The following is a 17,328-nucleotide window of genomic DNA, read 5'->3' as shown; positions in this document are numbered from 1 at the left end:
GCCCAGCTTTTTGACAGGTGTTTTGCTTCTAATACTATCAAAATTTTTAACAAAATTGTTTCAAAAGCACCCGTCTGTATTATTAATTTTATAAAGATATGTACTTTCATCATACTCTTCATTTGTTATTCTTTTGAAATAGGATAATCGCAGCATTGAACCTCTAACTTATGGCCGAATTGCCTCCTATTACTATTTGAAGCATCAAACAGTTAAAATGTTCAAGGACCGCTTGAAGCCTGAATGCAGTACTGAAGAATTGCTTTCAATTCTAAGTGTGAGTTTTTCATATATTTCATATCTTCTCTTTTAATTTAGGGCTTAAAGTTTTGCCACCTAGTTTGTCTTGAAATTTAACAGAAATCATTTGTAAAGCCCTTTCCTCTGTCAAACAAGGTCACTACAAAGCAACACATCTAGACTAAGATGCCCATAGATAAGGTGACCACGTAATTTATGATCCAAACTTGGATCCTTCTGAGTGTGGAATGAGATCCTATTAATATTTAAGCCAGGATAGTAGATGTAAACTGGACTGTCCTGAGCAAGGCAAGTCATCACCCTATCCTTAAATATAATAGCCTCTTTGAATTATGATTGAAAGCTTTTCTTATTACTTTTTTGGATAGTTCCTGTTGAATACTTACCTGTGATGCTACTGAAGTTTCTTTCATAAGCATCCACATAATTAAGTTCTTAGAATTAATGTCAGGACAGCTGTTTATCCCCCATCCCCACAAACACCCTTACCAAAAAAATGACCACAGATATATCACTTGGTAAAAAACTATACTGTGTTCATTTTTCCTTTTTTTTTTTGCCAAATAGCTAAGAAATTAATATTAGCAGCATCTTGTTCACCTTTCCTTCTACATAACGTACCCTTCTGGCTTTTTTTCCCTTTGTTGATTTTAAGTGTAATAATTTACCACAAAACTTTGTTAACACATTAGTTAGGATATTCATATATTCTTACTGTTATGTTATCCTTCAGATGTGTTGGTGCTTTTTTAAAAAGTTAAGAACAATTGGACCATTCTGTCTTTAAAGTCCTTCTCTTATAAATTCATTGACTCTATGGTAGTTCACTTAGTAACTTTTTTCCTTCCTCTCCTATTGCTTTATCATTCTCAATAAGCTTCAATATCCCATTCACAGTTTTTCAATTTCTCAGTTTTTTCCCCTCCAAGAAACTAGTTTGTAAATTTGGGCCCAGCATAGTGCCATGTACATTTTAGTGAGTTTGAAAATATTTATTAATGAATTGATTAACAGATGGAAGGATAGGTAGATCCTGTAATAATCAGTTTTCTATTGTTTGCTCTGTAGAAAAGAATAGAGGACTAAAGTATATAAGGCAGCTACCGAAAAATATTTTTTAAGAAATTAAAAATTTATTTCTGATGGAAGAGTACAAAATATAAAGAATTTTTTAGATCCTTAAGAATGAGATTTATATCAGTTCCTAGCCAAAGATTCATAGAAGTAGGATTTCTCTGGGGAAGAGACTGTTGGCACAGGCAGCAAAATAATGGTTAATAAATTTGGGCATACCTCTTAAATTAGTATCTGTTAGATTTAAGAATATAACTTCTTTCATATTTATCTAATCTCACATTTAAGCATACTTTTCTGCCTTGGAAACATGTATGATAACAGCTAACACCTTTGAGCAGTTTTTATGAGCTAGACATTTAGAACTTTAAATTAATAAACTAATTTAATCCTCACAACAACCACTCATTTGATATTAATAACATCCCATCATTATTCCCATTTTAAAGATTAACCACCTTGTCCAAAGTGAGTGGTTTGCAGTCTAGCACCAGCGTATGGGCCCTGAAACCATCCTACTGTACTGCCTCTCAAGTCATACACATATACACACATGCACACAATTAGGTGGAAGGCACTGAGGTGGGAGGTACAAAGTAATTTAAAACTAGATACACGCTGTAAAGGAAGTTTGTGAAAATCATATGCCTACTACATTCTGTACCCCTCTTTATTCCACTAAAAAAGCCAAAAAAAACCTTACAATCCCAGGGGAATTAAACGTTTGTTTTAGTCTTCTCTTTGAAAAGGTATTGATCACAAAAGGTCTGTTCCCATCCTGTCAGCAGCATGTTTCTTTCTGGCATTACACTATATAAAACCAGTTATGCTGGTATATTTTTGTTAAAATAAAGTCAGTTCTCTTGTTAATAACTAAATAAATGGAACCATCTGAAAATATGTATAAGGAAAGCTATATAATGGAATATTTATATAGATATGGTTTGGTCTACCCCATAAAAATTTCCACAGCAAGAATATCTTCTTCTCCCATGGTGTTTAGTCCAAGGAACTCTCAGCTTGCGCTAGATATTGTCTCAGTCTGTATTATCTCAATGAGGGTTCATTCTGAATGAAGAACCATAGGACTCACATTGACAAGGAGATGTGTAGGTATCACACTGTTTTCTTAATTTCTTGCCTAGGAATTATTCTTTGTTCACTAACGAACACTATGTGTAGCTACCAGCGAAATGCTAAATAATACAGCAAGATTGTATAATTATGGTGTAATTTCCAGAAATCCTTCTTCTTCTTAAGTTTCTTTAAATGACTTTTTTTTTTTTTTTACCATGAAAAGACTACCAAATGACTCACAGAACTCAGTATCCTCACTACTCTCACCTCCAAAAATGCATATGAATCTCATTGTGGTTTTAAAATAAGGAGACAGTAGTAGTCAGACAGAAGCTGTAGGGAGCAGGATGATAATAGCATAAGAAGATGAGAAAGCTGTGGGGATAGCATTAGTGTTTCAAAGATCTGTTTCCATTATCATTGCTTTTGTTATTATAATACTTAAGAAAGTTATATTATGTTTTTGTACAGTTAACTCATATAACATTAATTGTTAATGCTTCCTTTTACTAAGATACATTCATTGATGTTTCTAAAGTCATTTTTAAACTTTAGTTTTTAAATTTTTAGTATTTCTGATAACATTACAACTGAAAAACTTCTTTTCTTTTGAGTATTACTTTGAACTTACCATAATAATTTCTTAAATTTTATTAGTGAACAAAGTTTTCTTATTTCTTAAGCTACCCATTACATTTGTCTTTTGGTTTTCAGGATTTGGGGGTATTAATAACGTATAGAAATTAGATTCATTAAGATTTTTATTTTGGGTCCTCTGAATATGTTGCATTGTGATGACTGTGGGCACAAAAACAATAAGCTAGAAGGTAATCATAAATTGGAAAAAAAAGAATATTAAAACATCTATTCACTCTTACCAAACATTTCTAAATATGTAAACCCATTATTTCTCTTCAATTATCATCAAAACACAGTTCCAAGTGATGATCTCTTGATTGTATCTAGTCCTAACTGATGGTACCTTCTTTTGGACCTTTTCTTCCTTTAGAGAATATAAGTATTTATAATCTTGAACTGAGCCATATGGTTTTCTCTTTTTTAAAAAAATGAGTTAGAATTCTTACCCTTTATGTAGTCATTTTGAATATTACTATTAACTTTTCTGAAATAAGAATTAGAATTTCCAGAATACAAAATCAATGTACACAAATCAGTAGAATTTCTATACTCCAACAACATTCAAGCTGAGAGCCAAGTCAAGAATGCAATCCCATTCACAATAGCAACAAAAAGAATAAAATGCCTAGAAATACAACTGACCAAAGAGATGAAAAATCTCTATAACGAAAATTACAAAACACTGCTCAAAAAAATCAGAGTTGACACAAACAAATGGAAAAACCTTTCATATTCATGGATAGGAAGAATCAATATTGTTAAAATGGCCATACTGCCCAAAGCAATTTATACATTCAGTGCTATCTCTAACAAACTACCAATGACATTCTTCACAGAATTAGGAAAGACTCTTCAAACTTTATATGGATCCAAAAAAGAGCTTGAATAGCCAAGGCAATCCTAAACAAAAGGAACCAAGCTGGAGATATCATGTTACCTGACTTCAAACTATACTACAAGGCTACAGTAACCAAAACAGCATGGTGCTAGCACAAAAACAGACATAGACCAATGGAACATAATGGAGAGCCCAGAAGTGAAGCCACACACCTACAACCATCTAATTATTAACAAAAAAAAAAAAAGGGAAAAAGACTCCCTATTCAGTAAATGGTGCTGGGATAATTGCCTAGCCATATGCAGAAGATTGAAATAGGACCCCTTCCTTACCCGTATACAAAAGTCAACTCAAGATGGATTGAAGACTTGAATGTGAAACCTAAAACTACAAAAACTCTGGAAGATAACCTAGGAAATACCGTTCTGGACATAGGCCCTGGCAAATATTTCATGAAAAAGATGCCAAAAGCAGTTGCAACAAAAACAAAAGTTGATAAATGAGACCACATTAAACTGAAGAGCTTCTTCATAATAAAACAAACTATCAGTAGAGTAAACAGACAGCCTACAGAATGGGAGAAAATATTTGCAAACTATTCCTCTGACAAAGGTCTAATATTCAGAATCTATAAGGAACTTAAATTAACAAGCAAAAAAAAAAAACCCCATTAAAAAGTGGGTAAAGGACATGAACAGATACTTTTCAAAAGAAGATACACATGTGGCCAACAAGCATATGAAAAAAAATGCTCAATGTCACTAATCATTAGTAAAATGCAAACCAAAACCACAGTGAGATACCATCTCACACCAGTCAGAATGACTATTATTTTAAAAGTCAAAAAATAACAGATGCTGGTGAGGATGCAGAGAAAAGGCATCATTTATACACTGCTAGTAGAAATGTAAATCAGCCATTGTGGAAAGCAGTGTGGCAATTTCTCAAAATACGTTTCTGGTAGAAATGTAAATTAGTTCAGCCATTGTGGAAAGCAGTGTGTCGATTTCTCAAAGAACTTAAAACAGAACTACCATTTGACCCAGCAATCCATTACTGGGTATATACCCAAAGGAATAAAAATTGTTCTGCCATAAACACACATGCACGTATATGTTTATTGCAGTGCTATTCACAATATCAAAGTTATGGAATCAACCTAAATGCCCATCAACAGTAGACTGGATAAAGAAAATGTGGTACATACGCACCATGGAAAATTATGCAGCCATAAAAAAAAAGAATGAAATCATATTCTTTGCAGAAACATAGATGGAGTTGGAGGCCATAATTCTATGTGAAACACAGAGATAGAAAACCAAATACCACATATTCTCACTTATAAATGGGAGCTAAACATTGAGAACACATGGACATGAAGAAGGGAACAACAGACACAAGGGCCTACTTGAATGTGGAGGCTGGGAGGAGGGAGAGGATCAAAAAACTACCTATTGAGTACTATGCTTATTACCTGGGTGACAAAATAATCTGTACCCCAAACCACCACAACACACAATTTACCTGTGTAACAAACTTGATCATATACCCCTGAACCTAAAATTAAAGTTTAATTAATTAATTACTTAATTAGCAGAAGATTGTCAGGATTGGTAAAAATTCTATATGTTATGTCTGTTTATACCTTATCCTCTGAATTCTCACCTTTTATGTTCTTTTTCTTTATATGTAGAATGGTTGGGGTCAGCCTGGTAGTTTTCAGAATGATATTATATTGACAATATCACCCTTTGACCAAAGAATGGAGACAACAGACAGTTTCTGAGTTTGCAGATGAAACTGAATTCTTCCAAATAGTACCGAGCTAAGCTAAAGGAAATTGTCTGAAGAAATATTTTAAGAATATATTGCAGTGTGCCTATCTTGGATAGTTTATCTTTAAATATTACTCTCCATTTTTTCATACTCAATTTCGTTGTTCACTATTCTACCCACAGACTATATATTGATTCATCAAAAATATATTTATTGTGTGTCTACAATGTGTAAGGCACTTTCTAAGGGCAAGATACAGAAGAATGAACCTTAGTGACAAACTTCCTATGTGTATGTGTGAGAGTGTGCGTGTGTGTATGTGTGTGAGTGGGTGTGTGTGTGTTCAGACACAGATAAATTATGGGCAATGGTAGTAAACCATGAAAGACACTCGCACTTTGGTGTTGCTACTGATGGAAGTCATCAGCTCAGTGTGATGCTCTAAGGATGACAGCAGATGTTGCCCATTATCAAAAAGAATATCTAAAAACAAAACAGGAAATAGTATTCTGTCCTTTATGTTAATCATCCATATGGAGAAGACTTGCTATATACATTTCCGGTGGCCTCAGATCAAAAGGAGATCAGAGAGAAAGTCTGAATGTGTCCAAAGTGAGCTACTCGAATGTTAGAAGACATGTGATTAGAGTACTTTGGTCTAGAGAGGCAAAGGCTTTGAATCAATGGGACCAAAATTGAAATCATGAATAGAGGCCCTCTTTGGATCTTGAAAACAGTAACTTTTTCACAGTTAGTAGGAGGTTCCATCTGATTTATTACTTCAATTGACAGATATAATATAGGCCAAAAATTTATAGGTTCAAAAAGAGATGGGATAAATTTATTAAAAGTTACTAAAGAACTAAAATAGAAAATGGAATTGTGCTTGTCATATTTGGTGTGATAGGTGATTTTTTTTTACAACGTAGGGATCAGGATTGGACCTGCCTGCCTGGCATTTGCATGAATTTTTTTCTGTTGGAGCTCCAGATACTTTAGGAATATTTTTATTCTTCAGAGTATTGTGGGCTTTTTTTTTTAATGTGGCAGTCTGTTAATACTTGCAGATACTAATTCCTGTTGATTATTATTCCATTATATGAAACTACTCCAGTCAACAGTGAGAAGGAAAATACACTTCCACTCATTTTTTTTTCTCCTGTAACATCTCTTTTGAGACTTCTATTTTTATTTATTCCTCTTTCCTAGAAGCTGAGCTGTTTCTGGCTTATGTTTTTAGATATCGTCATCTTTAAATGATAGTAAAATACTCTAGTCTGGGTGGAAAGCAAAGATTCTATCGAAACTATTTCTCTTCACTAATCTCCTTCTACAATAGAAACCCATTTATTTTAATCCCGTCTTTTCCATATAGCGATTAAAAAATAATAATTACTTTTTATTGAGAACCCACTACATGCTAGGCAGTTTATATACATTATTTATAAGCATCAAATAACCCTTCAAGTTAAGTGTTAATATATAAATAATGAAATTGAATTTTAATCTCATTAAGTTGTTACAGGTTCTATAGAAGGTAGCTCCTTAGAACTTTTTTCTTATACCCTATTTCCTCTTAGACATATTCTATCTTTATCCTATTATTTCATTCCAGCTGTAAAAAAAATTTAAAGCATTGACATGTAAGATACATACTTTTAAAAAATAAAGAACCAGAGTTACTTTTAAAATTATGTATGAGCTTGTAACTAGAATTATAAGTATTAAATACAGATCTTAATTACTAACGAAATAATTATTTCAGCTTTTTTTTATTGAAAACATTATTTTAAGTTTTAAACAATCTGATGCTATTTTGGAAAACGTTAGGTGTTTTATAAGAACCCTTGCCAAGTTTTTTCTAACACCATGAATTAGTAAGCTTCATAATTAAGGCAGCTGCTTCACACCTCTACTGTTAACCAGTGACATTACATCTGTCTTGCTCCATTGATGCCCTCCTCCTAGTTATTGAAGCATTTAGCAGTTTTGGCAACAGGGATTACATGGCATGGAGTAAGTCATCTAATTAGATATAAGTAAAAATCCTGAGGGAAAAGGACATTTTGAAAGTAATTTGAAGAATCTCTTAATGATGTTGGCACTGAAATCTGAAGTGCAGAGTAAAAGTGCCTGTCATCGTGGCAAACCAGGATCATGATCTGATATGTTCAGTGGACTTTTAGAAGGTAGTCTATTTTAAAACCGGAATGGAAATGAAAAGCTTCAAAGTTAGGGAAAATTTTTTTTGAACAGATTTTTCAGAATATGCTGCTATAATATTGACAATTTTGAAAGAAAGCAAAATATGCCCCAAATGTCTTATGTCTCAATAATTTTCAGTTAATTTGTATAACATACACTCAGTTGTTATGGTTCTTATGACAACATGAAATGAGATTTTATTTATATATCAAATATTTAATTAAAAGTAATGAAATTCTTATTTTCACACAAGCTTGGATATTGACTAAAAGAATGAGTTTCATGTCTAAATGTAAATAGAACTATTCCAAATTTAGAAAAGTACCAGAACAATAGAATTTTTATGTGTCAATAAATATCTAGGTTTAGCAGTTCTAAGTACTGTTCTCTTTAAAAGCATGCTGATTCTTTGCTCTGCCCATATATAGAACATTTTCAGTAATATAACATTTTTAATACTTGAATTTTATCATGTTTGAGGCACAACTACAAATTGTTTTGTAGGAAAAATTGCAAAAATATCTTTTTCAAACATATAAGGTTGAAAAAATAAGCAAGAATGTTTTTATAAGGGAGAATTTAAAACTAAATAAAAAGGACAAGCCAGTTATGAATAGCATTGGTGGGGGACCCAGCATGTAAAAAAAAAAATTAAAGAGTTGTTAAAGGAAAAATGAAAGAAAGGAAGGTTAACTGAATAACAGTGAACACCACCAACCTCATGGCCTTCCATTTCCAAATAACCTCCTGACAATCACAGGATCCCATCTGCTACTCTTTATCTTCTTAGTGGGGAAACCTAATGGGATATCTTCCAGGGTTTGCGAGAAGAGCTTCCTTAACTAACCCTCAGGCTGGGGAGCTGCCTGGCATCTTTTGGAGAGGCACAGATGGCAACTGTCTTGAAAAAAGGTATCTTTCTACTTCTCTTGGTTTCTTTCCCTTGAGACCTTCCATGTTGTCCATTATTTCTTAACTTCTAACTTTCTGCACTTATAAGCTTTCTTTAACATAGAGAAATGAAATATTTTCCCGATAGAAGTCCTCAATCTCAAATATATCTATTGTGATTTAGTTAGATTATAGGTTTTTAAGCTGTTATGTTCCAACAAGCATAAAATTTATTTGTAATACTATCTGGAATTTGTCCTGTTTTAAATTTCTATTCTTTTTTTTTTTCTTAATTACTTTTCATTTCCTAAACTGTCCCACAGATTAAGGACTGTCAATTACCAGGATTCCAAAGGTTGGTGATTAAATAGGAAATGAGTTTAGATTTAGGAATGAGTTTTAGTTATTTAAGAAATGTGTTTAGATAACAAAATATATTTATTTTATTATATACTAGTTTAACTGTCTCATTAAAATAGAAAATGGCCCAACCTTGCCCAAGATGACACAACTACTACGGAAAAATAATATAAAAACTCAGCTCCCAACAGGGAAAGGACAGTGTTAGAATTTATATCTCCCGGCAACCTTTTGAATGTCCTCTTTTCCCATTTCTGTTGTGTACTTTTCTTTTTTCCTTCTTTTTACATCTTATTTTGCTCTTTTATCTAAATTTACAAAGTAAGGTACATAAAAAGGTTGCACTCATAAACTTCTCTGCCAAAGCTATCTGTAAAAGATACTTTTAGCTTGTCATTTATTAAAATTTGCTATGTATTCTATCCAATAGTCAGTACACTTGGGGAATACCAAAGAAACAGAAGATAGATCCGTATTTTTTAAGAAGATTTATACTAGAGCCCTAAAAGCTTAATGAAAACAAAGGGATAAGCTTGTATCTAGCTCTGTGTGCCATTGCTGCTCAATATAGCGTTATCTAAGCATGGCAAGTGTTTAGTTCTACCTTCAGCATTCAAGGCAAAAAGAGGTGCTGACATTGTCCTTCCCCAAAGAGTTACCAGCCTATCCTTTGGGCAAGATTGGAACACCAAGCTCCCAGGGACATATAAGAACATTTACAAAGGGTACTCCAACTAAACATTTTTAAATCACAAACACAATCTTGATTGGGTTCATATAAGTTAAGTCATATTTATAAAACTTCCATGGTATTTTACTTTCCAGAGAATCTTACTAGGAATTATTTGGCAAAATAAATTATTATTAATCTGGTTTTGAACATTTTTTAATTATTGGTAGTAAGTCTCTGCTTAGTGATATAATAACTACTTAGAAATGTCATTACACAAGCAATCATGTTGGAGAAATAAAAATAACACTGAAGCATATTATCTTACTGGAAATAAAGTGTCTTCCCCAAATTTTAACCACCTCTCACTCTACTTTGAGTAAGTAGAGCATTGTTTAGATTTTTTAAATAAGTGGAAAATATGGAAACTTTAATATTGAATTAAGAATATTAAAATCTAATTTTCATATGCTAGAAATTGGCTTCTGCTTAAATGTTTCTAATTTCATCCCAATAAAGTTTAAGTACTCTAAAATTGTTAGAGTCTCTTGGTCCAGCAGGTGGGGCAATTCAGAAATCACTATGACCTCCTTCCTCCATGAATAATGGTGATTAGAACTGTTTCCAAAAGATTCATGATTCATGTCCCAGATGTCTTCTCAGTACAAATAATACCAAAATTCTGTTTAAACTAAAAATCATATTATCCTACTTTTTATCCTCAGAAAGCAGCCCAGTAGGTAAATAGGAGTGATCATTTCCAATATTTAAGGCCATCTGAATATGTTTCAGCATCATTTTTATGTAATAGAGAAGAAGAAAAATTAAGCAGGCCAACATTCAATCCAACCCACTATAAGCAGAGCCCTACAATATTATGTTATTTTGGAAACATAGAATTTTAAAATGAAAAAAAAATCATAGAAAATACCCCTTCATGCTGAGGGACAGACAGCCTTTTAGGTTAGCTAAAATGCCAGACCTTTTATTTATGTAACAATGTTTCATTCCAGCTGTAAAAAAATTTTAAAGCATTGACATGTAAGATATATACTTTTAAAAAATAAAGAACCAGAGTTACTTTTAAAATTATGTATGACCTTGTAACTAGAATTATAAGTATTAAATACAGAGCTTAATTACTAACAAAATAATTATTTCAGCATTTTTTTGTTCATTCACTATGTACTTTGAAAAACAACAACAGCAACAACTATGTTAACACAGATTAGGACAAAAATTTTTGTAAATTATGTATTATGAAGTATATCCTAATGTGTTTAAAAACAAGTCATTATGTTTATCTCCTTGCTTTATTGAATCTTGTTTTATATATAATACTACTTTTATAAGTTTTTAAAATTGAAAACAGGACAGTTACCCTTTCTTAGTTTGTTTGTTATTTCTGGCAGTATTTCCCTATGCCCTATTCCCTTTTCATTGGTTGTTATCAGACCACCAGCAGTCCTCATACCTTAGCTATTATTTAGCCTGTCTTGGTGCATTCAGGCTGCTACAAACAAAAATACCATAGAATGGGTAGCTTTAATAACAGATATTTATTTCTCACAGTTCTAGAGGCTATGAAGTCCCAAATCAAGGAATCAGCAGATTCAGTGTTTGGTGAGGGCCTTTCTCCTGGTGCATACATGGCCATCTTCTAGTTGTGCCCTCACATGGCAGAAGTGGTGAGAGATTTCTCTGGAGTCTCCTTTATAAGGGCACTAACCCCATTCATGAGAGTTCTGCTTTCATGACCTAATCACCCCCTCCCCAAAGCCCCCACTTCCAAACACCATCACACTGGGAGTTCAGGTTTAACATATTAATGGGGAGGGATACAAATATTCAATCTATAGCATCATCTATATAGAGATTTATATCTCCTGATCATTTTCTCACAAGTCTTACTGTAAGAGTCAATAGTCCATGTGCAGAAAGATTCCAGAGCTATATCTTTTGTGATATCACCACTATTTGTGTATATTGCCACATCACATTAGCTTTTCACATTATAATCGTACATTATAAAAGAGTTTCTGCCTGTGGGTGATAACTCTAGCTTTCACTGACTGCTGTATTCCACGAAGTTACAAAACAAACCTGCTGTGAAGAAAATTTTGCGTATTAGCTCATCTATCATCTACTCAATTCACTGAGGTTATAATTCTGATCATGTAAGCTTAGTTATAATGAGCCTGGGTTCTGAAATCAAACCTGAACAGTTTCAAATACTATCTCTGCCACTTTCTAGACCTTGGACAATGGTACTTACCCTCTGAGCCTCAGTTTCCTCATGAGGTTATTGGAATGATTGCATTAGTTTATATAGGTGAAATGCATAGAACAATTTTTTGCTTATTTGCAATAATCAGTAAATGTTAGCTATTATTTAATAATAATATCTATTGAGCACTTATTATATTCCAGCCACGGGGGATACAGCAGAAAACCAGGCTAATGTTTCCAGCACTCATGGACCTTATAGTTATACTGGAGTTGGCCAAGAATAAACACGCATGTAATTTCAGGTGAATATAAGTGAGATATGGGGAAAACATGGTAATAATGAGAAGATAATTAGAGGACGCTGTTATTAATAGGATAGTTTATGATGGTAAAGGAAAGCCATTCTGAGAAGATGATATTTGAACAAAGAACTGAATAACATGCAGGAACAAGTCATGAGAAAGCCTTGGGGAAGAAATCCCAGGCAGAGGGAAAAGTAAATGCAAAGGAAGCAGGAGCTGCTTGGAAATTTCAAAGAAGAGCAGAAAAGCCAGTATGCTTAAAGTGGAGTGTACACTGAGAGGGCCTAGGAGGCAGAGGTGACATCATCTAGGGCCATAGTAAGGATTGTTGATTTTATCCTAAGTGTTCAGAGGAGCCATTTGGTGGGATTTTGATCCGATGAGTGATGTGATGTTATTGATAGTGAAAAAGACCATTCTAGCTTTTTTATAGAGAACTGGCTGTTGCAGAAAGTCCACATGAGAGAAGATGGTGGCTTGGTTAGAGTGGTTAGAGGTTGAAATGGTGAGTAGTAGTCAGACTCAGGGTGTTTTAAAGGTTGAGCCAATAGGAATTAATGATTGATTGATTATAAGTAAAGAATGGAAGATGCTGCCTAGGTTTTGGCCTGAACAATTTGGTGAGAGAGAATACCATTAATTGAGGTGAAAAGCAATGAATAAAGAGCAGGGTGTGTGTTTGTCTTCGGGAATGGGGGGACTGTGACAGGCATATGGATTCTTTTCCAAGTTTCAAAGTCATGGAATTGGTTGAGATCATCGAGGCAGTCAGGATTGAGCAGAGTCTAAAGGTTGAGCTCTGAGAATGCTAGCATGTAGACGTTGGGGAGAGAAGGAGGGGAAGGTGTGACAACAAAGAAAACTAGGAATGAGGAACAATAAGCAAAAAGGAAAACATCCAGGAGAGTACATTGTCCTGGAAGCCAGGTTGAAAAAAGTATCTCAAGAAGGGGATGGTCTCAAGAAGCTAGGTATCAAAGGAACATAGCTCCAAATAATATGACAAACCCACAGCCAACATCATGCTGAACAGAAACTGGAATCATTCCCCTTGAGAACTGGAATGAGGCAAGGATGCCCATTCTCACCATTCCTGTTTAACACAGTACTGGAAGTGGTAGCCAGAGCAATCAGGCAAGAGAAAGAAATAAAAGGCATCCAAATAGGAAAAGAAGTCATCAAACTATCTCTCTTTGGTGGTAATATGATTATATACTTAGAAAACCCTAAAGACTTCACCAAAAGAATATTAAAACCAACAAACAATTTTAGCAAGGTTCTAGGATACAAACTCAGTGTACAAAAATCAGTAACATTTCTCTACACCAATAATGTTCAATCTGAGAGCCAAATAAAGAATGAAATCCTATTTACAATAGCCACAACAAAATTAAATACCTGGGAATACATCTAACCAAGGAGGTGAAAGATCTCTATGAGGAGAACTTCAAAATACTGTTAAAAGATAACATAGATAACACAAACAAATGGAAAAACATTCCCTACTCATAGATTGCAAGAATCAATATCATTAAAATAGCCATATGACCCAAAGCAATCTACAGGTTTAACGCTATTCCTGTCCAACTACCAATGTCATTTTTCACAGAACTGGGAAAACCTATTTTAAAATTCATGTAGAACCAAAAAAGAGGGCAAATAGCCATGCAATTTTAAGCAAAAAGAACAAAGCCAGAGGCATCACATTACCTGACTTCAAACTATATTAAAAGGTTACAGTAACCGACTGTTCCACGCCTGTAATCCCAGCACTTTGGGAGGCCAAGGAGGGCAGATCACGAGGTCAGGAGATCGAGACCATCCTGGCTAACACGGTGAAACCCCGTCTCTACTAAAAAAATACAAAAAATTAGCCTGGCGTGTTGGTGGGGGCCTGTAGTCCCAGCTACTCGGGAGGCTGAGGCAGGAGAATGGTGTGAACCTGGGAGGTGGAGCTTGCAGTGAGCTGAGATCACACCACTGCACTCCAGCCTGGGTGACAGAGCAAGACTCCATCTCAAAAAAATAATAATAATAAATAAAAAAAGGTTACAGTAACCAAAACAGCATGGTACTCGTACAAAAACAGACACATAAACCTGTGGAACAGAATAGAGAGCTCAGAAATAAAGCCACACACCTACAGTCACCCAATCTTCAAGAAAGTCAACAAAAATAAGCAATGCAGAAAGGACTCTGTTCAATAAACTCACTAGCCCATATGCAGAAGAATGACACTGGACTCCTACCTTTCACCATATACAAAAATTAGCTCAAGGTGGATTAAAGATTTAAATTTAAGACCTCAAACTATAAGAATCCTAGAACAAAACCTAGGGAACACCGTTCTGGACATCAGCCTTAAGAAATAATTTATGACTAGGCCAAGGCAGTCAGATCACGAGATCAGGAGATCAAGACCATCCTGGCTAATGCAGTGAAACCCTCTCTCTACTAAAAATACAAAAAAAATTAGCTGGGCATGGTGGCGGGTGCCTGTAGTCCCAGTTACTTGGGAGGCTGAGGCAGGAGAATGGCATGAACCCGGGAAGAGGAGCTTGCAGTGAGCTGAGATTGCACCACTGCACTTCAGCCTGGGCGACAGAGTGAGACTCTGTCTCAAAAAAAAAAAAAAAAGAGAATTTATGACTAAGTCCTCGAAAGCAATTGCAGCAAAAACAAATTGACAAGCGAGACTTAATTAAACTAAAGAGCTTCTGCGCAGCAAAAGAAACTATTAAAAGACCAAACACAACCTACAGAAAATATTCACGAACTGTGTGTCCAGCAAAGGTCTAGTATCCAGAATCTATAAGGATCTTAAGCAATTGAAGAAGCAAAAAAAACCAAATAACTCTATTTAAAAATGGGTAAAAGACATGAACAGACACTTCTCAAAAGAAGACATACAAGCAACCAGCAAACATGAAAAAATGTTCCACATCACTAATCATCAGAGAAATGCAAATCAAAACCACAATGAGATACTATCTCATACCAGTTAGAATGGCTTTTTTTTTTTTTTTTTTTTTTTTTTGAGACAGAGTCTCACTTTATCGCCCAGGCTGGAGTACAGTGGCGTGATCTCTGCTCACTGCAATCTCTGCCTCCAGGTTCCAAGTGATTCTCCTGCCTCGGCCTCCCTAGTAGCTGGGATTATAGACGCCCACCACCATGCCTGGCTAATTTTTGTAGTTTTAGTTGAGATAGGGTTTCACCATGTTGGCTAGGCTGGTCTCGAACTCCTTACCTCAGGTGATCCTCCCACCTCAGCCTCCCAAAGTGCTAGGTTTACAGATGTGAGCCACCACACCCAGCCCAGAATGGCTATTATTAAAAGTCAAAAAACAACAAATGTTGGCAAGGATGTGGGGAAAAGGGAATGGTTATAAACTGTTGGTGGGAATATAAATTAGTTCAGCCAGTGTGGAAAGCAGTTTGGAGATTTCTTAAAGAACTAGAAACAACTACTATACAACCCAGCAATCCCATTACTGGGGATCCAAAAGAAAACAAATCCTTCTACCAAAAAGACACGTGCACTCACATGTTTATCTCAGCATTACTCACAGTAGCAAAGACATTGAATCAACCTAAGTGCCCATGAACAGTGGACTGGATAAAAAAATGTGGTACATATACACCATGGAATACTAAACAGCCACAAAAAAAAATCATGTCCTTTGCAACAACATGGATGCAGTATTATCCTAAGCAAATTAACACAAGAACAGAAAACCAAATTCTGCAGGTTCTCACCTATAAGTGGGAGCTAAACAGTGGGTACTCATGGACACAAAGATGACTGTAGACACTGGAGACTGCTAGAGGGGATGAGGGACGAGGGATGAAAAACTAATTGTTAGGTACTATGTTCAGTACTTGGGTGATAGAATCATTCATACCCAAACCTCAGCATCACACAGTATACCAGGTAACAAACCTGTGTATGTACCCACTGAATCTAAAAGTTGAAAATAATTAATTAAAATTAAGGTACATCTATGCAATGAAATACTGTGCAACCATTAATCCAATGATGTACACCTATGCCTCTAGTCATGGAATGCCATCCACAACATACTGTTTAGTGAAAGGAAAAAAAATTAAGGTACAAACAGTGTATGTAGCTTGAGCCATATGTATTACTATGCATAGATATGCATAGTAAAAGATTTAGATGAATGTACACCAATATATTAACACAGATCATCTCTGAGTGGTGGAATTTTAAAGAATTTTTTTCTTGATTATGTGTTTATTGTCTGATGTTTTCAATAAGTAAATGATATATTTAAAATAATTTAAAGGCTATTTTAATTTTTAAATAAAAATTTTCCTATTGTCTAATCACTAAAAAAACAAGAAGGGGATGGTGATTAACTGAGTTAAAGACTGTTGAGATACAGAGTAAGATGGGAGCTCCATCTTAATAAGATGGAGATCCTAGGCATCTTTAATGAGTAATTTCAGTGGAGGGTTGAAGACAAAAAGACTTATTTGAGAGGATTCAAGAGAGAATGAATTTTAAGAAAGTAGAGACAGCGAATACAGCTAGGAGTATCCTTCCTTACATGGAGCTAGGGAGGCAGGGATGGTATGGAATCAATTTTCTTTCTTTTTCTAAAGCTGTTGCAGCATGTTTATATGCTCATGGAAATGATCCCAGGGATGGGGTGGGGAGATAATACAGGAAGAAGCAATGTCCTTAAAAAAAACAAAAGACAAATGGCAATCAATGCATAAATGGAAGAATTGGCCTTAGGTACAAGTAGAGACAATTCATCCATTGTAATAGGAGATACAGTGTTGGAGTACAGATATAAGGAGGTTGCTGTTGGATAGTGGGATAATGAAGTAATACCCTTCTGTTGGCTTTAATTTTTTCATAAACTAAGAAGCAAGATCATCAGCTGAAACTGAGGAGGTGGGGAATGACCTGTAAATGTAGGTAAACGCCGTTAATACATTGAGGTGGCCATAGTATGGTGGATTTAATACAGGTA

At 34.7% G+C, this 17,328-nt stretch overlaps 1 protein-coding gene across 5 annotated transcripts in view; it reads left to right on the top strand.

Annotated features, from left to right (window-relative positions):
* Positions 1-17,328, top strand: part of ASCC3 (activating signal cointegrator 1 complex subunit 3) — a 377,366-nt gene that overhangs the window by 299,045 nt on the left and 60,993 nt on the right. For all 5 annotated transcript variants that reach the window (XM_054490290.2, XM_054490292.2, XM_063666450.1 and 2 more), the window contains one exon: positions 143-277. In XM_054490290.2, coding sequence (XP_054346265.2) covers positions 143-277 — 135 coding nt within the window. The remainder of the gene's footprint in view (positions 1-142; positions 278-17,328) is intronic.

The sequence above is a fragment of the Pongo pygmaeus genome, chromosome 5, assembly GCF_028885625.2.
Source record: "Pongo pygmaeus isolate AG05252 chromosome 5, NHGRI_mPonPyg2-v2.0_pri, whole genome shotgun sequence".
Taxonomy (NCBI): Eukaryota; Metazoa; Chordata; class Mammalia; order Primates; family Hominidae; genus Pongo; species Pongo pygmaeus.
This window is presented reverse-complemented; position numbering and strand designations above follow the sequence as displayed.